The 27,790-nt window shown below is 42.7% G+C and overlaps 2 protein-coding genes and 1 long non-coding RNA gene across 5 annotated transcripts in view; 2 read left to right on the top strand and 1 right to left on the bottom strand.

Moving 5' to 3' along the window:
• LOC139750725 (uncharacterized) overlaps positions 1-9,586 on the top strand; it is a 25,259-nt gene extending 15,673 nt beyond the window's left edge. Inside the window, exon 3 of the mRNA XM_071665408.1 lies at positions 8,289-9,586. Coding sequence (XP_071521509.1) covers positions 8,289-8,598 — 310 coding nt within the window. The 3' untranslated portion in view covers positions 8,599-9,586. The remainder of the gene's footprint in view (positions 1-8,288) is intronic.
• LOC139750726 (uncharacterized) overlaps positions 1-27,790 on the bottom strand; it is a 91,563-nt gene that overhangs the window by 15,868 nt on the left and 47,905 nt on the right. The gene's annotated exons all lie outside the window — the stretch shown is intronic.
• Positions 5,107-27,790, top strand: LOC139750724 (uncharacterized). 3 transcript variants are annotated; one of them, XM_071665407.1, is made up of 3 exons: positions 5,107-5,203; positions 20,038-20,114; positions 22,381-27,790. In XM_071665407.1, the coding sequence occupies exons 2-3, from the start codon at positions 20,038-20,040 to the stop codon at positions 22,919-22,921; spliced, it is 618 nt and encodes a 205-aa protein (XP_071521508.1). In that variant the 5' UTR covers positions 5,107-5,203; the 3' UTR covers positions 22,922-27,790. The 3 variants fall into 3 exon arrangements, with proteins under 3 accessions (XP_071521508.1, XP_071521507.1, XP_071521506.1); XM_071665406.1 differs by lacking the exon at positions 5,107-5,203 and adding an exon at positions 14,497-14,611; XM_071665405.1 differs by lacking the exon at positions 5,107-5,203 and adding an exon at positions 14,519-14,640.

Below are 27,790 nucleotides of genomic sequence, written 5' to 3'. Positions count from 1 at the left end.
CGTCAACCTCAGGAATAATACAGACAAGGCTGGAGTTCAAGATTATCCTTACTATTATCCTTCAAAGAATAGATGAGGGGATGTATGTCTTTGGTCATGGGATCCACGTCACTTACCTTCATTGTACTTAATGAGTCTCTTATAAAAATCTTATTCGGGCATATTACTCCTGCAAGATATTTCTCTGTACTACCTGTTTTCCGTCCGGGGGAAGTGGAAGGTGTGGAAAGAACCTTTGTTTGCCACTCTTTTCCTCCACTGCTTTTAAGGTAGGGGGGAGGGGCTGCATTTTTTTTTATTTCTTTATTTCTTTATGTAGTGTCAAGGCCAGACCACCTCGTTTGGACCTTGGGTCTGTGTTGTCTATGTATCTATGTCACTCAATGTAGTTTACTATCCCTAAAGGTTACTATAACAACTAAATCCCTTCCCTCTAACCAATACACAAAAGACTTAAGATTAATTTGTCCATACATAGTGTTAATCTCCTCTTTGATCAACAAAATCATTGTCTACAGATCTCGTGAACACTTCCCTTGTATCCTAATCTTAGCGAGATGTATGAACCACCCAACCGTCTCCCCACCAACCAATATCAAATGATATGACCAATGTTTATTATCTCTGGGTAATTCGTTATCTCATGATACTAACTGCTGGGAAGACCGTTGGATGTTTCTATGGTGCTAACCCTATCAAGAACTTCACCCACCTATAGAGTCCCGCCCTCATCATGACCATTAACCACGTCAGGACCCTCACCTATGTCTTACCTTCACCCACGTCAAGACTCATCCATATCATGACCCTCAACCATGTCATGACCTTCGCCCACGTCGTGTCCCTCGCCCACGTTAAGATCCTGAACCACGTCAAGATCCTCACCCACGTCAAGACCCACAGCCACGTCAAGATCCTCACCCACGTCAAGACCCTCAGCCACGTCAAGATCCTCGCCCACGTCATGACCCTCATCCATGTCAAGACCCTCACCCACGTCTTGATCCTCATCCACGTCAAGACCTCCACCCATGTCACGACCCTCACACCTTAAAGTTACTTACCAATACCAAAAGGAACATTGGTCATAGTGTGGAGGGAGGTTGTCCTCTCATCAGGGACAACAACTGCCTGCCTGCCACCTACCTACCTACCTACCTACCTACCTACCTACCTACCTTCCTTCCTACCTACCTTCCTACCACCCTACTTACTTACTTACTTACTAACTTACCTACCTACCTACCTACCTACCTTCCTTCCTTCCTACCTTCCTACCAACCTACTTACTTACTTACTAACTTACCTACCTACCAACCTACCTACCTACCTTCCTTCCTACCTACCTTCCTACCACCCTACCTACTTACTTACTTACTAACTTACCTACCTACCTACCTACCTACCTACCTTCCTTCCTACCTACCTTCCTACCACCCTACTTACTTACTTACTAACTTACCTACCTACCTACCTACCTACCTACCTTCCTTCCTACCTACCTTCCTACCACCCTACTTACTTACTTACTAACTTACCTACCTACCTACCTACCTACCTACCTACCTTCCTTCCTACCTACCTTCCTACCACCCTACCTACTTACTTACTTACTAACTTACCTACCTACCTACCTACCTACCTACCTACCTACCTACCTACCTACCTACCTACATACATACATACATACATACCTGCCTGCCTGCCTACCTACATACCTACCTTCCTACATACCTACCTACCACCCTACCTACATACCTACCACCCTTCCACTCTATCTACCACCCTACCTACCTACCTACCACCCTAACTACCTACCTACCACCCTACCTACATACCTACCACCCTACCTACCTACTTACCTACCACCCTCCCTACCTACCTACCTTCCTATGAATACGAATATCTTACTTATGTTTTAGTGCTGTTACTTGCTGATGCAGCATATCGTTCTTGGTGATCAAGCACGCAGCTTCACTGGTAACTCTGGTCAGTTCTCTTGCTTCATAAGGTAGACTATTGATAATTCGCTCCATCATTCTTGCTCAATACTCATATGTTCTTCATCGTTTTCATTGTAATATATTGTCGGTTGTACTTGCAGATTTAATCACTTTCTTACCACATGTGAAGCTTTTTAATCTTTCCTCTTACCCATTTTTTTTTTTTTTTTTCCAAAAGAAGGAACAGAGAAGAGGGCCAGGTGAGGATATTCCCTCAAAGGCCCAGTCCTCTGTTCTTAACGCTACCTCGCTATCTCGGGAAATGGCGAATAGTATGAAAAAAAAAAAAAAAAAAAATATATATATATATATATATATATATATATATATATATATATATATATATATATGGCATAGTGCCATTGTACAAAGGCAAAGGGGATAAGAGTGAGTGCTCAAATTACAGAGGTATAAGTTTGTTGAGTATTCCTGGTAAATTATATGGGAGGGTATTGATTGAGATGGTGAAAGCATGTACAGAGCATCAGATTGGGGAAGAGCAGTGTGGTTTCAGAAGTGGTAGAGGATGTGTGGATCAGGTGTTTGCTTTGAAGAATGTATGTGAGAAATACTTAGAAAAGCAAATGGATTTGTATGTAGCATTTATGGATCTGGAGAAGGCATATGATAGAGTTGATAGAGATGCTCTGTGGTAGGTATTAAGAATATATGGTGTGGGAGGCAAGTTGTTAGAAGCAGTGAAAAGTTTTTATCGAGGATGTAAGGCATGTGTACGTGTAGGAAGAGAGGAAAGTGATTGGTTCTCAGTGAATGTAGGTTTGCGGCAGGGGTGTGTGATGTCTCCATGGTTGTTTAATTTGTTTATGGATGGGGGTGTTAGGGAGGTGAATGCAAGAGTTTTGGAAAGAGGGGCAAGTATGAAGTCTGTTGGGGATGAGAGAGCTTGGGAAGTGAGTCAGTTGTTGTTCGCTGATGATACAGCGCTGGTGGCTGATTCATGTGAGAAACTGCAGAAGCTGGTGACTGAGTTTGGTAAAGTGTGTGAAAGAAGAAAGTTAAGAGTAAATGTGAATAAGAGCAAGGTTATTAGGTACAGTAGGGTTGAGGGTCAAGTCAATTGGGAGGTAAGTTTGAATGGAGAAAGACTGGAGGAAGTAAAGTGTTTTAGATATCTGGGAGTGGATCTGGCAGCGGATGGAACCATGGAAGCGGAAGTGGATCATAGGGTGGGGGAGGGGGCGAAAATTCTGGGAGCCTTGAAGAATGTGTGGAAGTCGAGAGCATTATCTCGGAAAGCAAAAATGGGTATGTTTGAAGGAATAGTGGTTCCAACAATGTTGTATGGTTGCGAGGCGTGGACTATGGATAGAGTTGTGCGCAGGAGGATGGATGTGCTGGAAATGAGATGTTTGAGGACAATGTGTGGTGTGAGGTGGTTTGATCGAGTAAGTAACGTAAGGGTAAGAAAGATGTGTGAAAATAAAAAGAGCGTGGTTGAGAGAGCAGAAGAGGGTGTTTTGAAATGGTTTGGGCACATGGAAAGAATGAGTGAGGAAAGATTGACCAAGAGGATATATGTGTCGGAGGTGGAGGGAACGAGGAGAAGTGGGAGACCAAATTGGAGGTGGAAAGATGGAGTGAAAAAGATTTTGTGTGATCGGGGCCTGAACATGCAGGAGGGTGAAAGGAGGGCAAGGAATAGAGTGAATTGGATCGATGTGGTATACCGGGGTTGACGTGCTGTCGGTGGATTGAATCAGGGCATGGGCATCCAGGCAGGGCATCCTCACCTGGCCCCCTTCTCTGTTCCTTCTTTTGGAAAATTTAAAAAAAAACGAGAGGGGAGGATTTCCAGCCCCCCGCTCCCTCCCCTTTTAGTCGCCTTGTACGACACGCAGGAAATACGTGGGAAGTATTCTTTCTTCCCTATCCCCAGGGACAATATATATATATATATATATATATATATATATATATATATATATATATATATATATATATATATATATATATATATATATATATATATATATTATTACCATTATTTTACTTGATCGCCGTTTCCCGCGTTAGCGAGGTAGCGCCAGGAAACAAACGATGAGTAGCCCACCCACAATAATAATACAACCAGATGATACAGCAAATGATATGACAACCAGATGATACAACAATAATATAGCAAACAGATGATACAACAATATTATGGCAACCAGATGATACAACGATAATATGGCAACCAGATGATACAAAAAACATATGACAACCAGATGATACAACAATATGACAACCAGATTATATAACAATAATATGACAGCCAGATAATATAACAATAATATGACAACCAGATTATATAACAATTTGACAACTGGATGATATAACAACGTTTTGATATCCAGATGCTATAACAAAAAAAAAATGTTCAAGTAAGTATTCCTACTACAACGCAACAAATTAAAGAAGTTAATGCCTACATCAGTGCAAAATTGTGAGGTCGTGTAGATCTGTATGCCATAATGCTAGGTTATAAGAATGGTATCCCAGGATGGTATAATGATATGTTGCTAGGTTAAAGAATGATATCCCAGGAGGGTATAATGATATGTTGCTAGGTTAAAGAATGATATCCCAGGAGGGTATAATGATATGTTGCTAGGTTAAAAAATGATATCCTAGGAGGGTATAATGATATGTTGCTGGGTTAAAGAATGATATCCCAGGAAGATATAATGATACGTTGCTAGGTTAAAAAATGATATCCTAGGAGGGTATAATATGTTGCTGGGTTAAAGAATGATATGCCAGGAAGATATAATGATATGTTGCTAGGTTAAAGAATTAGACCGCAGAACAACATGCGGACAACATACCATAACACGTCAAAATGATGGAGGTTGTCATAAGATTATGAGAACATATGATTAAACCTGGAATGTTCTTCAGGATCAACGTTCACATGTTCTGCACACAGTTAACGAAGGGAAATCCAACATGAAATTCCCCGACAATTGGAAATGTTTCATATTAGGAAAAGAAAATGCTCCTCGGGATGGTGAACATAGCGGAATTCCGCGAAACTAGCAGTAACAGCGGTCGATGGCAACCCTGTAACATGCACTACGCAGCCAGCGGGCGAACGGAGCTCAGTCACAATCAAGCTCTCGTATATAGTGTGTGTGTCCGCTGTCTCTCCTCCATGGTTACCATTACGACCATCTTGAACCATTGTGGCGAGAACAGAAGTAAGGAACTTGAGGATCTTTGTTTTACAGTAAGCATACACTGTTGCCACCACCTTACCCATCATTATTAACCTTACGCGATCAATTTATTCCCACATTTTTCATAATTCTAAGTTAAACATTGTATGACACAAGGTTGTAAAGAGTGTTATTTGCTATAGGTAAATTGTTCACTAGAGCTATATCAGTAAATTACCAAGTTAGTTATCAAACTATTCATCTCTTGACAAATCAATAGGTAGTACCTCTCCCGCCGATATACTTTTTGTACCTTGGCAACAGTTGAAGACCAATGCGGAGGAAGTCACCCCTCAACCGACCGCTGTCAACAATGTTTCAAAAATTATCACCGCTCCATAATATATAATATATATATATTTTCTTTCTTTCAAACTATTCGCCATTTCCCGCATTAGCGAGGTAGCGTTAAGAACAGAGGACTGGGCCTTTGAGGGAATACCCTCACCTGGCCCAATTCTCTGTTCCTTCTTTTGAAAAAAAAAAAAAAAAAAAAAAAAAAAAAAATAAGGAACAGAGAAGGGGGCCAGGTGAGGATATTCCCTCAAAGGCCCAGTCCTCTGTTCTTAACGCTACCTCGCTAATGTGGGAAATGGCGAACAGTATGGAAATATATATATATATATATATATAATATATATATAATATATATAATATATATATATATATATAAATATATATAAATGATATATATATTTTTTTTTCTTTTTTCAAACTATTCGCCATTTCCCGCAATTGAGTGGGAGATGTATAAAAAAAAGAGACAGGAGGTCAAGAGAAAGGTGCAAGAGGTGAAAAAAAGGGCAAATGAGAGTTGGGGTGAGAGAGTATCATTGAATTTTAGGGACAATAAAAAGATGTTCGAAGGAGGTAAATAAAGTGCGTAAGACAAGGGAGCAAATGGGAACTTCAGTGAAGGGCGCAAATGGGGAGGTGATAACAAGTAGTTGTGATGTGAGAAGGAGATGGAGTGAGTATTTTGAAGGTTTGTTGAATGTGTTTGATGATAGAGTGGCAGATATAGGGTGTTTTGGTCGAGGTGGTGTGCAAAGTGAGAGGGTTAGGGAAAATGATTTGGTAAACAAGAAGAGGTAGTGAAAGCTTTGCGGAAGATTAAAGCCGGCAAGGCAGCAGGTTTGGATGGTACTGCAGTGGAATTTATTAAAAAAGGGGTGACTGTATCATTGACTGGTTGGTAAGGTTATTTAATGTATGTATGACTCATGGTGAGGTGCCTGAGGATTGGCGGAATGCGTGCATAGTGCCATTGTACAAAGGCAAAGGGGATAAGAGTGAGTGCTCAAATTACAGAGGTATAAGTTTGTTGAGTATTCCTGTAAATTATATGGGAGGGTATTGATTGAGAGGGTGAAGGCATGTACAGAGCATCAGATTGGGGAAGAGCAGTGTGGTTTCAGAAGTGGTAGAGGATGTGTGGATCAGGTGTTTGCTTTGAAGAATGTATGTGAGAAATACTTAGAAAAGCAAATGGATTTGTATGTAGCATTATGGATCTGGAGAAGGCATATGATAGAGTTGATAGAGATGCTCTGTGGAAGGTATTAAGAATATATGGTGTGGGAGGCAAGTTGTTAGAAGCAGTGAAAAGTTTTTATCGAGGATGTAAGGCATGTGTACGGTTGGAAGAGAGGAAAGTGATTGGTTCTCAGTGAATGTAGGTTTGCGGCAGGGGTGTGTGATGTCTCCATGGTTGTTTAATTTGTTTATGGATGGGGTTGTTAGGGAGGTAAATGCAAGAGTCCTGGAAAGAGGGGCAAGTATGAAGTCTGTTGGGGATGAGAGAGCTTGGGAAGTGAGTCAGTTGTTGTTCGCTGATGATACAGCGCTGGTGGCTGATTCATGTGAGAAACGCAGAAGCTGGTGACTGAGTTTGTAAAGTGTGTGGAAGAAGAAAGTTAAGAGTAAATGTGAATAAGAGCAAGGTTATTAGGTACAGTAGGGTGAGGGTCAAGTTAATTGGGAGGTAAGTTTGAATGGAGAAAAACTGGAGGAAGTGAAGTGTTTTAGATATCTGGGAGTGGATCTGTCAGCGGATGGAACCATGGAAGCGGAAGTGGATCATAGGTGGGGAGGGGGCGAAAATTTTGGAGCCTTGAAAAATGTGTGGAAGTCGAGAACATTATCTCGGAAAGCAAAAATGGGTATGTTTGAAGGAATAGTGGTTCCAACAATGTTGTATGGTTGCGAGGCGTGGGCTATGGATAGAGATGTGCGCAGGAGGATGGATGTGCTGGAAATGAGATGTTTGAGGAAAATGTGTGGTGTGAGGTAGTTTGATCGAGTAAGTAACGTAAGGGTAAGAGAGATGTGTGGAAATAAAAAGAGCGTGGTTGAGAGAGCAGAAGAGGGTGTTTTGAAATGGTTTGGGCACATGGAGAGAATGAGTGAGGAAAGATTGACCAAGAGGATATATGTGTCGGAGGTGGAGGGAACGAGGAGAAGAGGGAGACCAAATTGGAGGTGGAAAGATGGAGTGAAAAAGATTTTGTGTGATCGGGGCCTGAACATGCAGGAGGGTGAAAGGAGGGCAAGGAATAGAGTGAATTGGAGCGATGTGGTATACCGGGGTTGACGTGCTGTCAGTTGATTGAATCAAGGCATGTGAAGCGTCTGGGGTAAACCATGAAAAGCTGTGTAGGTATGTATATTTGCGTGTGTGGACGTATGTATATACATGTGTATGGGGGTGGGTTGGGCCATTTCTTTCGTCTGTTTCCTTGCGCTACCTCGCAAACGCGGGAGACAGCGACAAAGAAAAAAAAAAAAAAAAATATATATATATATATATATATATATATATATATATATATATATATATATATATATATATATATATATATATATATTCTTTTTTTTCTAGTTCTAAGTTTTGCATTATTTTATCGAGAGAGAGAGAGAGAGAGAGAGAGAGAGAGAGAGAGAGAGAGAGAGAGGGAATCTGGAGGATAATAACAGAAACATGGACAGACGAGTTCATCTTGAGACAAACACAAACACAGTTGATAAAAAAAAGGTCAAGTCTAATGTGTCCCCTCTCTTGGTGCAGGAGATGCCTCAACTCAAGGATCGACCCAAACAGCGACCCAGATTATGAAGACATCCCTGATATGATAACATTATTTGGGGAGCCACAGCCTGAGAACCAGCTACTATACGAACCCTCTGCAGAGGTCACCTTGAACGAAGTCTTATACGAGGACCCACCTCCTGAGGATACCATAACGGCCGTTGGGGCCGGTCACGTGCAGCCAGCCACTACCCCAGGACCCGGGAACAATGATAACCCTCCTCAACACAAGGAAGACGAAGCAGAAGAGGAGGAGGAAGAGGAGGAGGGAAAAGACTCCTGTACGTAGCTTGCGGAAAAGTAAAGACCAGAATGGCATTGGACTTATGCCCTTTCGGACACTCCACACACACACACACACACACACACACACACGTTGATATATATATATATATATATATATATATATGTATATATATATATATATATATATATATATATATATATATATATATATATATATATATATATATATATATAAATAACAAGCCGAGAGAAAACTGTGAATATAGCTTGTACAGATTAACCTGACAGATTACATGGTACAAAAGGAACCCTGGGTGGCTATGTGTGTACAGCTCCCACCCAACAAGTCATCATAACACACAGAATGTGTCTTGGATTTGACGTGCAGTAATGTCGTTGTATGTTGACCGACTCTTGTCCTGAGGGATGTGCTCACAATTGTTAAAACTGAATTTTGAGTGGCTGGGACAGATTGATGTAAAAGTTTTATTACAGCCATACAGTCGCAGATATGAACTAGGAACACTGCAAAGGTTATTCTTTCTGATGCGAGACTTTTCACCCAGTGTTGACAGAGTCATCACATCTGAGGATAGTTCTGAGAAGCTGTAGTCTGGAGAGAAATATAAGTTGCGGTAAAACTTCAGAACAGTGTTGTGGTACCTTGTAATACTTAAAGGATTCAAGAACGTCTACACTGAAAATTTCTTTAGAGTAGAGTCAGCAACAACAACGAAAGAAAATGAACTAAAACTTAGAAATCACCGAGTTAATCTGGACTGTACGCGAGGAATAAGCTCCCAGAACATTAGGTTTCGTCATGATTGCTACTCCCCGATACTGAATAATTCAATGAATCATTCATCCTAACATATTGGTATATCATGCTACCTTCTCAACCACTGATCTCGCCCTGGCTAGGCTGCGGTAACATACTAATATTGATGAGTTCATGTCGTCTGCTCTGAGACAGAGAGTAAGAATTTTTGTATCTTTCGTCAACCTCAGGAATAATACAGACAAGGCTGGAGTTCAAGATTATCCTTACTATTATCCTTCAAAGAATAGATGAGGGGATGTATGTCTTTGGTCATGGGATCCACGTCACTTACCTTCATTGTACTTAATGAGTCTCTTATAAAAAGCTTATTCGGGCATATTACTCCTGCAAGATATTTCTCTGTACTACCTGTTTTCCGTCCGGAGGAAGTGGAAGGTGTGGAAAGAACCTTTGTTTGCCACTCTTTTCCTCCACTGCTTTTAAGGTAGGGGGGAGGGGCTGCATTTTTTTTATTTCTTTATTTCTTTATGTAGTGTCAAGGCCAGACCACCTTGTTTGGACCTTGGGTCTGTGTTGTCTATGTATCTATGTCACTCAATGTAGTTTACTATCCCTAAAGGTTACTATAACAACTAAATCCCTTCCCTCTAACCAATACACAAAAGACTTAAGATTAATTTGTCCATACATAGTGTTAATCTCCTCTTTGATCAACAAAATCATTGTCTACAGATCTCGTGAACACTTCCCTTGTATCCTAATCTTAGCGAGATGTATGAACCACCCAACCGTCTCCCCACCAACCAATATCAAATGATATGACCAATGTTTATTATCTCTGGGTAATTCGTTATCTCATGATACTAACTGCTGGGGAGACCGTTGGATGTTTCTATGGTGCTAACCCTATCAAGAACTTCACCCACCTATAGAGTCCCGCCCTCATCATGACCATTAACCACGTCAGGACCCTCACCTATGTCTTACCTTCACCCACGTCAAGACTCATCCATATCATGACCCTCAACCATGTCATGACCTTCGCCCACGTCGTGTCCCTCGCCCACGTCATGATCCTGAACCACGTCAAGATCCTCACCCACGTCAAGACCCTCAGCCACGTCAAGATCCTCGCCCACGTCATGACCCTCATCCATGTCAAGACCCTCACCCACGTCTTGATCCTCATCCACGTCAAGACCTCCACCCATGTCACGACCCTCACACCTTAAAGTTACTTACCAATACCAAAAGGAACATTGGTCATAGTGTGGAGGGAGGTTGTCCTCTCATCAGGGACAACAACTGCCTGCCTGCCACCTACCTACCTACCTACCTACCTACCTACCTACCTACCTACCTACCTTCCTTCCTACCTACCTTCCTACCACCCTACTTACTTACTTACTTACTAACTTACCTACCTACCTACCTACCTACCTTCCTTCCTACCTACCTTCCTACCACCCTACTTACTTACTTACTAACTTACCTACCTACCAACCTACCTACCTACCTTCCTTCCTACCTACCTTCCTACCACCCTACCTACTTACTTACTTACTAACTTACCTACCTACCTACCTACCTACCTACCTTCCTTCCTACCTACCTTCCTACCACCCTACTTACTTACTTACTAACTTACCTACCTACCTACCTACCTACCTACCTTCCTTCCTACCTACCTTCCTACGACCCTACTTACTTACTTACTAACTTACCTACCTACCTACCTACCTACCTACCTTCCTTCCTTCCTACCTACCTTCCTACCACCCTACCTACTTACTTACTTACTAACTTACCTACCTACCTACCTACCTACCTACCTACCTACCTACCTACCTACCTACCTACATACATACATACATACATACATACATACATACCTGCCTGCCTGCCTACCTACATACCTACCTTCCTACATACCTACCTACCACCCTACCTACATACCTACCACCCTACCACTCTATCTACCACCCTACCTACCTACCTACCACCCTAACTACCTACCTACCACCCTACCTACATACCTACCACCCTACCTACCTACTTACCTACCACCCTCCCTACCTACCTACCTTCCTATGAATACGAATATCTTACTTATGTTTTAGTGCTGTTACTTGCTGATGCAGCATATCGTTCTTGGTGATCAAGCACGCAGCTTCACTGGTAACTCTGGTCAGTTCTCTTGCTTCATAAGGTAGACTATTGATAATTCGCTCCATCATTCTTGCTCAATACTCATATGTTCATCGTTTTCATTGTAATATATTGTCGGTTGTACTTGCAGATTTAATCAGTTTCTTACCACATGTGAAGCTTTTTAATCTTTCCTCTTACCCATTTTTTTTCTTTTTTTTTTCCAAATGAAGAAACAGAGAAGAGGGCCAGGTGAGGATATTCCCTCAAAGGCCCAGTCCTCTGTTCTTAACGCTACCTCGCTATCTCGGGAAATGGCGAATAGTATGAAAAAAAAAAAAAAAAAAAAATATATATATATATATATATATATATATATATATATATATATATATATATATATATATATGGCATAGTGCCATTGTACAAAGGCAAAGGGGATAAGAGTGAGTGCTCAAATTACAGAGGTATAAGTTTGTTGAGTATTCCTGGTAAATTATATGGGAGGGTATTGATTGAGATGGTGAAAGCATGTACAGAGCATCAGATTGGGGAAGAGCAGTGTGGTTTCAGAAGTGGTAGAGGATGTGTGGATCAGGTGTTTGCTTTGAAGAATGTATGTGAGAAATACTTAGAAAAGCAAATGGATTTGTATGTAGCATTTATGGATCTGGAGAAGGCATATGATAGAGTTGATAGAGATGCTCTGTGGAAGGTATTAAGAATATATGGTGTGGGAGGCAAGTTGTTAGAAGCAGTGAAAAGTTTTTATCGAGGATGTAAGGCATGTGTACGTGTAGGAAGAGAGGAAAGTGATTGGTTTTCAGTGAATGTAGGTTTGCGGCAGGGGTGTGTGATGTCTCCATGGTTGTTTAATTTGTTTATGGATGGGGTTGTTAGGGAGGTGAATGCAAGAGTTTTGGAAAGAGGGGCAAGTATGAAGTCTGTTGGGGATGAGAGAGCTTGGGAAGTGAGTCAGTTGTTGTTCGCTGATGATACAGCGCTGGTGGCTGATTCATGTGAGAAACTGCAGAAGCTGGTGACTGAGTTTGGTAAAGTGTGTGAAAGAAGAAAGTTAAGAGTAAATGTGAATAAGAGCAAGGTTATTAGGTACAGTAGGGTTGAGGGTCAAGTCAATTGGGAGGTAAGTTTGAATGGAGAAAGACTGGAGGAAGTAAAGTGTTTTAGATATCTGGGAGTGGATCTGGCAGCGGATGGAACCATGGAAGCGGAAGTGGATCATAGGGTGGGGGAGGGGGGGAAAATTCTGGGAGCCTTGAAGAATGTGAGGAAGTCGAGAGCATTATCTCGGAAAGCAAAAATGGGTATGTTTGAAGGAATAGTGGTTCCAACAATGTTGTATGGTTGCGAGGCGTGGACTATGGATAGAGTTGTGCGCAGGAGGATGGATGTGCTGGAAATGAGATGTTTGAGGACAATGTGTGGTGTGAGGTGGTTTGATCGAGTAAGTAACGTAAGGGTAAGAGAGATGTGTGGAAATAAAAAGAGCGTGGTTGAGAGAGCAGAAGAGGGTGTTTTGAAATGGTTTGAGCACATGGAAAGAATGAGTGAGGAAAGATTGACCAAGAGGATATATGTGTCGGAGGTGGAGGGAACGAGGAGAAGTGGGAGACCAAATTGGAGGTGGAAAGATGGAGTGAAAAAGATTTTGTGTGATCGGGGCCTGAACATGCAGGAGGGTGAAAGGAGGGCAAGGAATAGAGTGAATTGGATCGATGTGGTATACCGGGGTTGACGTGCTGTCAGTGGATTGAATCAGGGCATGGGCATCCAGGCAGGGCATCCTCACCTGGCCCCCTTCTCTGTTCCTTCTTTTGGAAAATTTAAAAAAAACGAGAGGGGAGGATTTCCAGCCCCCCCCGCTCCCTCCCCTTTTAGTCGCCTTGTACGACACGCAGGAAATACGTGGGAAGTATTCTTTCTTCCCTATCCCCAGGGACAATATATATATATATATATATATATATATATATATATATATATATATATATATATATATATATATATATATATATATATATATATATATATTATTACCATTATTTTACTTGATCGCCGTTTCCCGCGTCAGCGAGGTAGCGCCAGGAAACAAACGAAGAGTAGCCCACCCACAATAATAATACAACCAGATGATACAGCAATGATATGACAACCAGATGATACAACAATAATATAGCAAACAGATGATACAACAATAATATGGCAACCAGATGATACAACGATAATATGGCAACCAGATGATACAAAAAACATATGACAACCAGATGATACAACAATATGACAACCAGATTATATAACAATAATATGACAGCCAGATAATATAACAATAATATGACAACCAGATTATATAACAATTTGACAACCGGATGATATAACAACGTTTTGATATCCAGATGCTATAACAAAAAAAAAATGTTCAAGTAAGTATTCCTACTACAACGCAACAAATTAAAGAAGTTAATGCCTACATCAGTGCAAAATTGTGAGGTCGTGTAGATCTGTATGCCATAATGCTAGGTTAAAAGAATGGTATCCCAGGATGGTATAATGATATGTTGCTGGGTTAAAGAATGATATCCCAGGAGGGTATAATGATATGTTGCTGGGTTAAAAAATGATATCCTAGGAGGGTATAATATGTTGCTGGGTTAAAGAATGATATCCCAGGAAGATATAATGATACGTTGCTAGGTTAAAGAATTAGACCGCAGAACAACATGCGGACAACATACCATAACACGTCAAAATGATGGAGGTTGTCATAAGATTATGAGAACATATGATTAAACCTGGAATGTTCTTCAGGATCAACGTTCACATGTTCTGCACACAGTTAACGAAGGGAAATCCAACATGAAATTCCCCGACAATTGGAAATGTTTCATATTAGGAAAAGAAAATGCTCCTCGGGATGGTAAACATAGCGGAATTCCGCGAAACTAGCAGTAACAGCGGTCGATGGCAACCCTGTAACATGCACTACGCAGCCAGCGGGCGAACGGAGCTCAGTCACAATCAAGCTCTCGTATATATAGTGTGTGTGTCCGCTGTCTCTCTTCCATGGTTACCATTACGACCATCTTGAACCATTGTGGCGAGAACAGAAGTAAGGAACTTGAGGATCTTTGTTTTACAGTAAGCATACACTGTTGCCACCACCTTACCCATCATTATTAACCTTACGCGATCAATTTATTCCCACATTTTTCATAATTCTAAGTTAAACATTGTATGACACAAGGTTGTAAAGAGTGTTATTTGCTATAGGTAAATTGTTCACTAGAGCTATATCAGTAAATTACCAAGTTAGTTATCAAACTATTCATCTCTTGACAAATCAATAGGTAGTACCTCTCCCGCCGATATACTTTTTGTACCTTGGCAACAGTTGAAGACCAATGCGGAGGAAGTCACCCCTCAACCGACCGCTGTCAACAATGTTTCAAAAATTATCACCGCTCCATAATATATATATATATATATTTTTCTTTCTTTCAAACTATTCGCCATTTCCCGCATTAGCGAGGTAGCGTTAAGAACAGAGGACTGGGCCTTTGAGGGAATACCCTCACCTGGCCCAATTCTCTGTTCCTTCTTTTGAAAAAAAAAAAAAAAAAAAAAAAAAAAAAATAAGGAACAGAGAAGGGGGCCAGGTGAGGATATTCCCTCAAAGGCCCAGTCCTCTGTTCTTAACGCTACCTCGCTAATGTGGGAAATGGCGAACAGTATGGAAATATATATATATATATATATATATATATATATATATATATATATATATATATATATATATATATATATATATATGTATATATATTTTTTTTCTTTTTTCAAACTATTCGCCATTTCCCGCAATTGAGTGGGAGATGTATAAAAGAAAGAGACAGGAGGTCAAGAGAAAGGTGCAAGAGGTGAAAAAAAGGGCAAATGAGAGTTGGGGTGAGAGAGTATCATTGAATTTTAGGGACAATAAAAAGATGTTCTGGAAGGAGGTAAATAAAGTGCGTAAGACAAGGGAGCAAATGGGAACTTCAGTGAAGGGCGCAAATGGGGAGGTGATAACAAGTAGTTGTGATGTGAGAAGGAGATGGAGTGAGTATTTTGAAGGTTTGTTGAATGTGTTTGATGATAGAGTGGCAGATATAGGGTGTTTTGGTCGAGGTGGTGTGCAAAGTGAGAGGGTTAGGGAAAATGATTTGGTAAACAGAGAAGAGGTAGTGAAAGCTTTGCGGAAGATTAAAGCCGGCAAGGCAGCAGGTTTGGATGGTACTGCAGTGGAATTTATTAAAAAAGGGGTGACTGTATCATTGACTGGTTGGTAAGGTTATTTAATGTATGTATGACTCATGGTGAGGTGCCTGAGGATTGGCGGAATGCGTGCATAGTGCCATTGTACAAAGGCAAAGGGGATAAGAGTGAGTGCTCAAATTACAGAGGTATAAGTTTGTTGAGTATTCCTGGTAAATTATATGGGAGGGTATTGATTGAGAGGGTGAAGGCATGTACAGAGCATCAGATTGGGGAAGAGCAGTGTGGTTTCAGAAGTGGTAGAGGATGTGTGGATCAGGTGTTTGCTTTGAAGAATGTATGTGAGAAATACTTAGAAAAGCAAATGGATTTGTATGTAGCATTTATGGATCTGGAGAAGGCATATGATAGAGTTGATAGAGATGCTCTGTGGAAGGTATTAAGAATATATGGTGTGGGAGGCAAGTTGTTAGAAGCAGTGAAAAGTTTTTATCGAGGATGTAAGGCATGTGTACGTGTTGGAAGAGAGGAAAGTGATTGGTTCTCAGTGAATGTAGGTTTGCGGCAGGGGTGTGTGATGTCTCCATGGTTGTTTAATTTGTTTATGGATGGGGTTGTTAGGGAGGTAAATGCAAGAGTCCTGGAAAGAGGGGCAAGTATGAAGTCTGTTGGGGATGAGAGAGCTTGGGAAGTGAGTCAGTTGTTGTTCGCTGATGATACAGCGCTGGTGGCTGATTCATGTGAGAAACTGCAGAAGCTGGTGACTGAGTTTGGTAAAGTGTGTGGAAGAAGAAAGTTAAGAGTAAATGTGAATAAGAGCAAGGTTATTAGGTACAGTAGGGGTGAGGGTCAAGTTAATTGGGAGGTAAGTTTGAATGGAGAAAAACTGGAGGAAGTGAAGTGTTTTAGATATCTGGGAGTGGATCTGTCAGCGGATGGAACCATGGAAGCGGAAGTGGATCATAGGGTGGGGGAGGGGGCGAAAATTTTGGGAGCCTTGAAAAATGTGTGGAAGTCGAGAACATTATCTCGGAAAGCAAAAATGGGTATGTTTGAAGGAATAGTGGTTCCAACAATGTTGTATGGTTGCGAGGCGTGGGCTATGGATAGAGATGTGCGCAGGAGGATGGATGTGCTGGAAATGAGATGTTTGAGGAAAATGTGTGGTGTGAGGTAGTTTGATCGAGTAAGTAACGTAAGGGTAAGAGAGATGTGTGGAAATAAAAAGAGCGTGGTTGAGAGAGCAGAAGAGGGTGTTTTGAAATGGTTTGGGCACATGGAGAGAATGAGTGAGGAAAGATTGACCAAGAGGATATATGTGTCGGAGGTGGAGGGAACGAGGAGAAGAGGGAGACCAAATTGGAGGTGGAAAGATGGAGTGAAAAAGATTTTGTGTGATCGGGGCCTGAACATGCAGGAGGGTGAAAGGAGGGCAAGGAATAGAGTGAATTGGAGCGATGTGGTATACAGGGGTTGACGTGCTGTCAGTGGATTGAATCAAGGCATGTGAAGCGTCTGGGGTAAACCATGGAAAGCTGTGTAGGTATGTATATTTGCGTGTGTGGACGTGTGTATGTACATGTGTATGGGGGGGGGGTTGGGCCATTTCTTTCGTCTGTTTCCTTGCGCTACCTCGCAAACGCGGGAGACAGCGACAAAGTATAAAAAAAAAAAAAAAAAAAAAATATATATATATATATATATATATATATGTGTGTGTGTGTGTGTGTGTGTGTGTGTGTGTTGGAAAGGATCACAATTTTGCGCGTGATCAAGATATTCTTATGAGTCAACGGGGAAAATGAAACACGTTAAGTTCCCAAGTGCACTTTCGTGTAATAATCACATCATCAGGGGAGACACAAGAGAGAAATATAACAGTCAGTTGATATACATCGAAGAGACGAAGCTAGGACGCCATTTGGCAAACATGCGATTGTCCTTACCGTGTTTCATTTTCCCCGTGGACTCATAAGAATATATATTATCATTATTATTATACTTTGTCGCTGTCTCCTGCGTTAGCGAGGTAGCGCAAGGAAACAGACGAAAGAATGGCCCAACCCAACCACGTACACATGTATATACATACACGTCCACACACAGCACAAATACATACATATACATCTCAACGTATACATATATATACACACACAGACATATACATATATACACATGTACATAATTCATACTGTCTGCCCTTATTCATTCCCGTCGCCACGCCGCCACACATGAAATGACAGCCCACTCCCCCCGCATGTGTGCGAGGTAGCTCTAGGAAAAGACAACAAAGGCCACATTCGTTCACACTCATTCTCTAGCTGTCATCTGTAATGCACCGAAACCACAGCTCCCTTTCCGCATCCAGGCCCCACAGAACTTTCCATGGTTTACCCCAGACGCTTCACATGCCCCGGTTCAATCCATTAACAGCACGTCGACCCCGGTATACCGCATCGTTCCAATTCACTCTATTCCTTGCAAGTCTTTCACCCTCCTGCATGTATAGGCCCCTATCACTCAAAATCTTTTTCACTCCATCTTTCCACTTCCAATTTGGTCTCCCACTTCTCCTCGTTCCCTCCACCTCTGACACATATATCCTCTTGGTCAATCTTTCCTCGCCCATTCTCTCCATGTGACCAAACCATTTCAAAACACTCTCTTCTGTTCTCTCAACCACACTGTTTTTATTACCGCACATCTCTCTTACCCTTTCATTACTTACTCGATCAAATCACCTCACACCACATATTGTCTTCAAACATCTCATTTCCAGCACATCCACCCTCCTCCACACAGTTCTATCTATAGCCCACGCCTCGCAACCATATATCATTGTTGGAACCACTATTCCGTCAAACATACCCATTTTTGCTTTCCAAGTTAACGTTCTCGACTTCCACACATTCTTCAACGCTCCCAGAACTTTCGCCCCCTTCCCCACCCTATGATTCACTTCCGCTTCCATGGTTCCATCCGTTGCCAAATCCACTCCCAGATATCTAAAACACTTCACTTCCTCCAGTTTTTCTCCATTTAAACTTTCCTCCCAATTGACTTGTCCCTCAACCCTACTGTACCTAATAACCTTGCTCTTATACACATTTACTCTCAGCATTCTTCTTTCACACACTTTATCAAACTCAGTCACCAGCTTGTGCAGTTTCTCACCCGAATCAGCCACCAACGCTGTATCATCAGCGAACAATAACAGACTCACTTCCCAAGTTCTCTCATCCACAACAGACTGCATACTTGCCCCTCTTTCCAAAACTCTTGCATTCACCTCCCTAACAACCCCATCCATAAACAAATTAAACACCCATGAAGACATTACGCACCCCTGCCGCAAACCAACATTCACTGAGAACCAATCACTTTCCTCTCTTCCTTAACGTACACATGCCTTACATCCTCGATAAAAACTTTTCACTGCTTCTCACAACTTGCCTCCCACACCATATGTTCTTAATACCTTCCACAGAGCATCTCTATCAACTCTATCACATGCCTTCTCAAGATCCGTAAATGCTACATACAAATCCATTTGCTTTTCTAAGTATTTCTCACATACATTCTTCAAAGCAAACACCTGATCCACCCATCCTCTACCACTTCTGAAACCACACTGCTCTTTTCCAATTTGATGCTCTGTACATGCCTTCACCCTCTCAATCAATACCCTCCCATATAATTTCCCAGGAATACTCAACAAACTTATACCTCTGTAATTTGAGCACTCACTTTTATCCCTTTTACCTTTGTACAATGGCACTATGCAAGCATTCCGCCAATCCTCAGGCACCGCACCATAAGTCATACATACATTAGATAATCTTACCAACCAATCGACAATACAGTCACCCCCTTTTTTAATAAATTCCACTGCAATACCATCCAAACGCGCCGCCTTTGCTGGCTTTCATCTTCCGCAAAGCTTTCAATACCCCTTCTCTGTTTACCAAACCATCTTCTCTGACCTTTTCACTTCGCACACCACCTCGGCCAAGACACTCTATATCTGCGTCTATCATCAAACACATTCAACAGACCTTCAAAATACTCACTCCATCTCTTTCTCACTTCACTACTACTCGTTATTACCTCCTCATTAGCCCCCTTCACCGATGTTCCCATATAGATGTGTGTGTGTGTGTGTGTGTGTGTGTGTGTGTGTGTGTTACGCTTTGTGTGCATGTTTACATCTCTGTATGCATTACCTGTAAATCTAATACGGAAAGCTTCCTTTTAACATCTCTCCCTCTCTCTCTCATCGTCCAGATGAATCACCGCCAGCATCACCTGCGACAGCCACGCCACACATCATCTGCAGACTTAACGCTCAACACTCTCATGCGGTAAGTTCTCAGTGGTAGGTCCTCCTCGGTAGGTTCTCATTTAAGTCTTCTTGTCAATAGCAAAAGACGACAGCCTCGGCCAGGGTCGGGCCTACATATTGCATATTTACTTAGTGAAATGATTAGATTAGTTATTGTTATGATAAGATACTAACTGTAGCGAATAATTGAAGTTCATAATGGCTAGAGCTGTTTAAGATGAGGCCAACCTGGTGAGGTGTGAGGGTAGGCTGGTGCACCCGGTGAGGTGTGAGGCCAGGCTGGTGCAGCTGTTGAGGTATAATGCCTGGCTGGTGCAGCTGGAGAGGCGTGAGACAAGGCCGGTAGAGTTAATGAGAAGTGAGGCCAGGCTGGTGCAGCTGATGAGGTGTAATGCCAGGCTGGTGCTGCTGAAGAGACATGAAGCCAGACAGGTGCAGTTGGAGAGATGTGAGGCCAGACTGGTGCAGCTGGAGAAGTGTGAGGCTAGGTTGGTACAGCTGGAGAGGTGTGAGGCTAGGGTGGTACAGCTGTTGAGATGTGAGGCCAGTCTTGTACAGCTGTTGAGGTATAATGCCAGGCTGGTGCAGCTGGAGAGGTGTGAGGCCAGACTGGTACAGCTGGAGAGGTGTAAGGCTAGGTTGCTACAGCTGGAGAGATGTGAGGGCAGGGTGGTACAGCTAGTGAGGTGAGGGCAAGCTGGCACATCAGGTGAGGTCTGAGCCAGGCTGGTACAGCTGGTGAGGTGTGAGGCCAGGCTGGTACAGCTGGTGAGGTGTAAGCCAGGCTAATGCAGCTGGTGAGGAGTGAAGCCATGCTGCTACAGCTAGTGAGGAATGAGGCCAGGCTATTACAGTTGGTGAAGTGAGGCCAGGGTGGTACAGCTGTTGAGGTGTAAGCCAGGCTGGTACAAATGGAGAGGTGTGAGGCCAGGGTGGTACAGCTGGTGAGGTGTGAGGCCAGGCTGGTGCTGCTGGTGAGGTGTGTGGCCAGGCTGGTGCAGTTGGTGAGGTGTGAGGCCAGGTTGGTACCGCTGGTGAAGTGTGAGGCCAGGATGGTGCAGCTGGTGAAGTGTGAGGCTAGACTGGTGCAGCCTTTGAAGTGTGAGGTCAGGCTGGTGCAGCTGGTGAAGTGTGAGGCCAGGTTGGCACAGCTGGTGAAGTGTGAGGCCAGGGTGGTACAGCTGTTGAGGCGTAATGCCAGGCTGGTGCAGCTGGAGAGGTGTAAGGCCAGGCTGGTACAGCTGGTGAGGTGTAAGGCCAGGTTTGTGCAGCTGGAAAGATGTGAGGCTACGTTGGTACAGCAGGTGAGGTGTGGGGCAAGCTGGTGCAGCTGGTGAGGTGTGAGGCCAGGCTGGTACAGCTGGTGATGTGTGAGGCCAGGCTGGTACAGCTGGTGATGTGTGGGGCAGGCTGGTATAGCTGGTGATGTGTGAGGCCAGACTGGTGCAGCTGTTGAGATGTAATGCCAGGCTTGTGCAGCTGGAAGGCTGTGAGGCTAGGCTGGTACAGCTGGAGAGGTATGAGGCTAGGCTGGTACACCTGATGAGGTGTGAGGGCAGGCTGGCAAAGCTGATGAGGTGTGAGGGCAGGCTGGAACAGGTGGTGTATGTATTTAGTGAGGTGATGCTCTATCGCTGTACATGTACATATCCTAAGGTAGAACTCTCGTCATGCACTTCAGGGAAGTTAGAAGTTTTCATCAAGAACACTGCGACTTTTGAAAAGAATCGAAATTATACATAAAAGTTTTTGTTTCAAGGTATTTCTTCTTAGTAAAGTTAACTACTATATAGGTACAACTCGATACCAAGTATGAGAGGTTGACTGAGTAGGCTCCACCTCTCGCCACACATAGCTCCACCTCTCACCACGTATGTCTCCACCTCTCACCACATATGGCTCCACAACTTGCCACACATGGCTCCACCTCTCACCTTACATGGCTGCACCTCTCACCACGTATGGCTCTATCTCTCACCACATATGGCTCCACCACTCGCCACACATGGCTCCACCTCTCAACACGTATGGCTCCACCACTCGACACACTTGGCTCCACCTCTCGCCTCACATGGCTCCACCTCTCGCCACATATGACTACCCTTCGCCATAAATGGCTCCATCTCTCGCCATATATGATTCCATCTCTCGCCACACATGGATCCACCTTTCGCCATAGATGGCTCAAGCTTTCACCACACGTAACTCCAGCTCTCACCACACATTAGTCACTCCAGCTTTCGCAACACTTGCGTTAAATTTTATTTATTTTTTCTTCTTTGCAGGATATCGCAGATGCCACCAGTCTTTTTTGCCAGAGAGGAAGCAGGCTCCCCGGAATTTGTTACATATTTCTCAGAAGTTCGTGGTCAAGAACCTGCAGGAGTCCTTGAAATGTCGATTAGTGACATGTACCAGGACATAAATGTCATGGCGACCGGCTTGTGGACGGAGCAGGAGGTTCCTGATGATTCTGAAAGTCCTGCCTACTCAGAAAGGACACCGCGTCTTTGGGACGACCATCAAGACAGTCGTCAAGGAAGGCTTCAAGTCGGAGAAATGAACAGCGGACCTCCTGACGAGGGTCGATCTCGTAGGAGTGGCCGTCAGCACCGTGGCCAGCGAGGTGCCCCGGGGGGAACACCTTCCCAGTGGGATGGACAACAGGAGGGACAGCAATATGACGGGCAGAGGCAGCTGGATCAGCTGGTATCCGTCCCGAGCAGGTCTCCCTCCCTGTACTATCACCTGGACGCTGCGTTTCCACAACTAGAGCCTAGTGTAGGGAACTCGGAGGGCTCAGGCACCTGGGATTCCCAAAAGTGATGCAAGCTTCCTGGGGTATAAAGCTTCTGCACGATAGAAGTCAAGTACGATGTGGTTGTTTTCACTGTCTTTTATGTAGAGCAAAGAGAACCCACCTGCAGAGTTTCGCGAAGGCAGGAATATCGGGATGTGCCCATGGTAGATGGTCAGTGATTGGTGCTATGACCAGCGAGTCAATTATAAAGAACTATGCAGCTTCTTGATACATAAGCCATAGTGAGGCTATGCCACACATTACCACTTTGTAATAACAGTGACAGTGAGAAAAGCCTTTACAAATTGGCTTCGATCTAGTGGAAGCTTTTCAACAACTTTAAATCCTTTAACTACCGGCCCTTAATTGAAATATAAGAGAATTTTGAAATGCAAAAAGAAAAGACATGGGAGAGTATTAACGAATTCTTGATAAAGTGAAAAACCTGACTTTTGAAATGTGCCAGGCTATAGTTATTGGGAAAGACACGAGAAGGTAGAGAGATGATATGCCATCAACCATTTCCAAAGTTTTTGAATTCCTTTTCTACTTCTACATCCTTAGATACCTTGAAGCTCACAGTCTTCTCTCTGATCACCAGTATGGCTCCCGAAAGGCGATACCCGTTAGTTCTATTCTTACCTATCTTACTAATGTCTGGGTATCAACTCTGAAAGATTTTAGGAAATCCTAAGTAGTTGCCCGTGATTTATCCATAACTTTTGACGTGGTGTAGCATCAGTCTCTCATCTCTAAGCCTCCCTCTTTTGGCTTCCCACGCTCACTTTGCTTCTTCGTATCTAGCTTCCTCTCCGGCCGATCTATCTCCGTGGTTGTTGATGGATCAGCCTTCCCCCTTTTCTCTATCAACAGCGCTTCTTCGCTATCGCGGGATATGGTGAATATGTATGGAATATATAGGGGAGAAAGGATACTTCCTATGTATTCCCCCGTGTGTCATGCAAGGCGACTAAAGGGGGTGGGAGTCGGAGAGCTGGAAACGCTCCCCTCCTTGTATTTTAGCTTCTACAAGGGGAAACAGAGGAGCCAAGCGGGGTGCTCATTCTCCTCGAAAGCTCAGACTAGGATGTCTGAATGTGTGTGGATGTAACCAAAATGAGAAGAAAGAAGAGATAGGTAGTATGTTTGAGGAAAGAAACCTGGATGTTCTGGCTCTGAGTGAGACGAAACTCAAGGGTAAAGAGGAAGAATAGTTTGGAAGAGTCTTGGGAGTAAAGTTAGGGGTTGGTGAGACGACAAGCCTAGGAAAAGGAGTACGACTACTCCTGAAGCAGGAATTTTGGGAGTGTGTGATAAAGTGTAAGAAAGTAAATTCTAGATTGATGTGGGTAAAACTGAAAATGGATGGAGAGAGATGGGTGATTGTTGGTGCTTATGCACCTGGGCATGAGAAGAAAGATCATGAGAGGCAAGTGTTTGGGAGCTGCAGAGTGAGTAAGTCAGCAGCTTTGATGCACGAGACAGGGTTATTTTCATGGGTGATCTAAATGTGGAGGTGAGTAATGTGGCAGTTAAGGGTATCATTGGTGTACATGGGATATTCGGTGTTGTGAATGGAAATCGTGAAGAGCTTGTAGATTTGTGGGCTGGAAAAACACTGGTGACTGGGAATAACTGGTATAAAAAGAGTTATATATAAGTACACCAATATGAGTAGGAGAGATAGTCAAAGGACGTTATTGGATTAGGTGTTAATTGATAGGCGTGTAAAAGAGAGACTTTTGGATGTTAATGTGCTGAGAGGGGCAGCTGGAGGGATGTCTGATCACTATTTAGTGGAGGCGAAGGTGAAGATTTGTAGTTTCAAGAAAATGAGAAAATGTTGGGGATAAGAGAGTGGTGAGGATAAGTGAGCTTGAAAAGGACATTTGTATGAGGATGTACTAGGAGAGACATTGAGTGTAGAGTGGCAAAAGGTGAGAACAAATGACGTAAGGGGAGTGGGTGAGGAATGGGATGTATTTAGGGAAGCAGTGATGGCTTGCGCAAATGATGCATGTAGTATGAGAAAGGTGGGAGGTGGGCAGATTAGAAAGGGTAGTGAATGGTGGGATGAAGAAGTAAAGTTGTTTGTGAAAGGCAAAAGAGAGGCATTTAGACGATACATGCAAGGAGATGTATAAAAGAAAGCTGCAGGAGGTCGAGAGAAATGTGCAAGGGTTGAAAAAGGCAAATGAGAGTTGGGTGAGTGAGTATCATTAAACTTTAGGGAGAATAAAAAGATGTTTTGGAAAGAGGTAAATAACGTGTGTAAGACAAGAGAACAAATGAGAACATCGGTGAAAGGAGCAAGTGGGAAAGTGATGAAGTGAAAAGGAAATGGAGTGAGTAGTCTGAAGATTTGTTGAATGTGCTTGACGTTAGAATGACAGATGTAGATTGTTTTGGTCGGCTTGGAGTCCGAAGTGAAGATGAACTCCGGCAAGGCGGCAGGTTTGGATGGTATTGCAGTGAAACTTATTAAGAAAGGGGGCGACTGTGTTGTTAAGTGGTTGGTAAGGATATTCAATGTATGTATGGATCATGGTAAAGTGCCTGATGATTGGCGGAATGCATGCATAGTGCCACTGCACATAAGCAAAAGGGATAAGGGTGAGTCTTCAAACTACAGAGACATAAGTTTGTTGAATATTCCTGGGAAATTTAAGAGAGGGTATTGATTAAGAGGGTGAAGGCATGTACAAAGCATCAGATTAGGGAAGAGCAGTGTGGTTTCAGAAGTTGTAGGGGATATGTAGGTCAGGTCTTTCCTTTGAAGAATGTGTGTGAGAAAAACGTAGAAAAGCAGCTGGATTTGTATGTAGCATTTATGGATCTGGAGAATGCATGTGATAAGGCTGATAGAGATGCTTTGTGGAAAGTCTTAAGAGTACATGGTGTGGGAAGCAAGTCGCTCGAAGTGGTGAAAAGTTTTTCCCAAGGATATAAGGCATGTGAACAAGTAGGAAGAGAGGGGAGTGATTGGTATCCAGTGAATGTCGGTCTGCGGCAGGGATGCGTGAGTGCCCATGGTTGTTTAATTTGTTTATGGATAGGGTGGTTAGGGAGGTAACTGCAAGAGTTTTGGAGAGAGGGGCGAGTATGCGTTCGCAGTATGTTGGGGATGAGAGGGCCTGGGAAGTGAGTAATATGTTGTTCGCTGATAATACAGCTCTGGTGGCTGATTCGAGTGAGAAACTGCAGAAGTGTGTGAAAGGAGAAAGTTGAGAGTAAATGTGAATACGAGCAAAGTTATAATATTCATTAGGGTTGAGGGACAAGGATGTAAGTTTGAATGGAGAAAAATTGGAGGAAGTGAAATGTTTTAGATATCTGGGAGTGGACTTAGCAGTGAATGGAACCATGGAAGCGCAAGTAAGTCACAGAGTTGGGGAGGGGGCGAAGGTTCTGGGGACGATGAAGAATGTTTGGAAGGAGAGAAAGATATCTCGGAGAGCAGCAATGGGTATGTTTGAAGGAATAGTAGTTCCAACAATGTTATATGGTTGTGATGCATGGGCTGTAGATGGGGTTCTACGGAGGAGGGTGAATGTGTTGGAAATAGAATGTTTGAGGACGATATGTGGTGTGAGGTGGTTTAATCAAGTAAGCGATGATAAGGTAAGAGAGAGGTGTGGTAATAAAAAAAAAAGAGTGTGGTTGAGAGAGCAGAAGAGGGTGTGTTGAAATGGTTTGGACATATGGAGAGAATGAGGGAAGAACGATTGACAAAGAGGATATATGTGTCAGAGATGGAGGGAACAAGGAGAAGCGGGTGACCAAATTGGAGGTGGAAGGATGGATTGAAAAAGATTTTGTGTGTGTGTGGGCCATTTTTCGTCTGTTTCCTTGCGCTACCTCGCTGATACGGGAAACAGCGATTAAATATATATATATATATATATATATATATATATATATATATATATATATATATATATATATATATAATTATTATTATTATTATTATTATTATTATTATTATTATTATTATTCAACGGCTGTATTTATATCGCCTTGACCTACACCTTGGCTCTGATATTCTAAACTGTTTTCATATATGATTTTGGATGCATTTAAATATTTAGTTTTCCTTGAAGCATCGATCAATGAAAATTGCGGGATGAGAAGGTATTACTTGTAGTCTACATGTTTCTTCATATAATGCTACTGAACTTGTGTTTTAGGTTTCATATCACTATATTTATTGTATATTTGTACTGAATGATATCCATATTAGTCAAGTTTACTGTAATATATAAGGCCTTTTTGTGGAAGGTGATGATTACATTATGAGAGAGTAACCCGTGGCACACCCTCTCATAATGTAATGCCCACATAGTCTGGGCTGATCCTTGTGCCACATCTCGGTGCCTCCACCAGGCAGGTTGGCACTATATCATCTGTCACGCCGTTGTCTCACCGGTCAGTCTCTGGTCTATAAGGTGTCACGTAAGGGGTCAAGCTGCGTCAGTCTCTGGTCTATAAGGTGTCACGTAAGGGGTCAAGCTGCGACTTGTGTTATGTCAAGGGAAAAGCTGTGTCATGTATTATGTCGGGTAATAAACAGTGTCCTGCTTATTTCAAATGCTAAGCTCTGATCTGCGTTATGTTATGTGACAAATTGTGTCCTGGTTTTGCCAAGTGACACGTTGTGTCATGATTATGTTAAGTGATGAGATGAGATCTATGTTGGTCTTCGGTGCAGGTATGCGAGACAAGTTCAAACAGTCCCCTTCCTCCACCAGTCTCGTTACTTTCAAGAACTTAGTCTTTCCTCTTGAGGTTTCGTCTGCCTGTCTTGCCTCCACCTGTGATAATGTGTACCTGGGTTCCAGCATGTATATACTATAGTGTTGATTTAAGAAGTTTTATCATTAAAATGTACAATTGTT

Source organism: Panulirus ornatus, chromosome 10, assembly GCF_036320965.1.
Source record: "Panulirus ornatus isolate Po-2019 chromosome 10, ASM3632096v1, whole genome shotgun sequence".
In the NCBI taxonomy this organism is placed as follows: Eukaryota; Metazoa; Arthropoda; class Malacostraca; order Decapoda; family Palinuridae; genus Panulirus; species Panulirus ornatus.
This window is presented reverse-complemented; position numbering and strand designations above follow the sequence as displayed.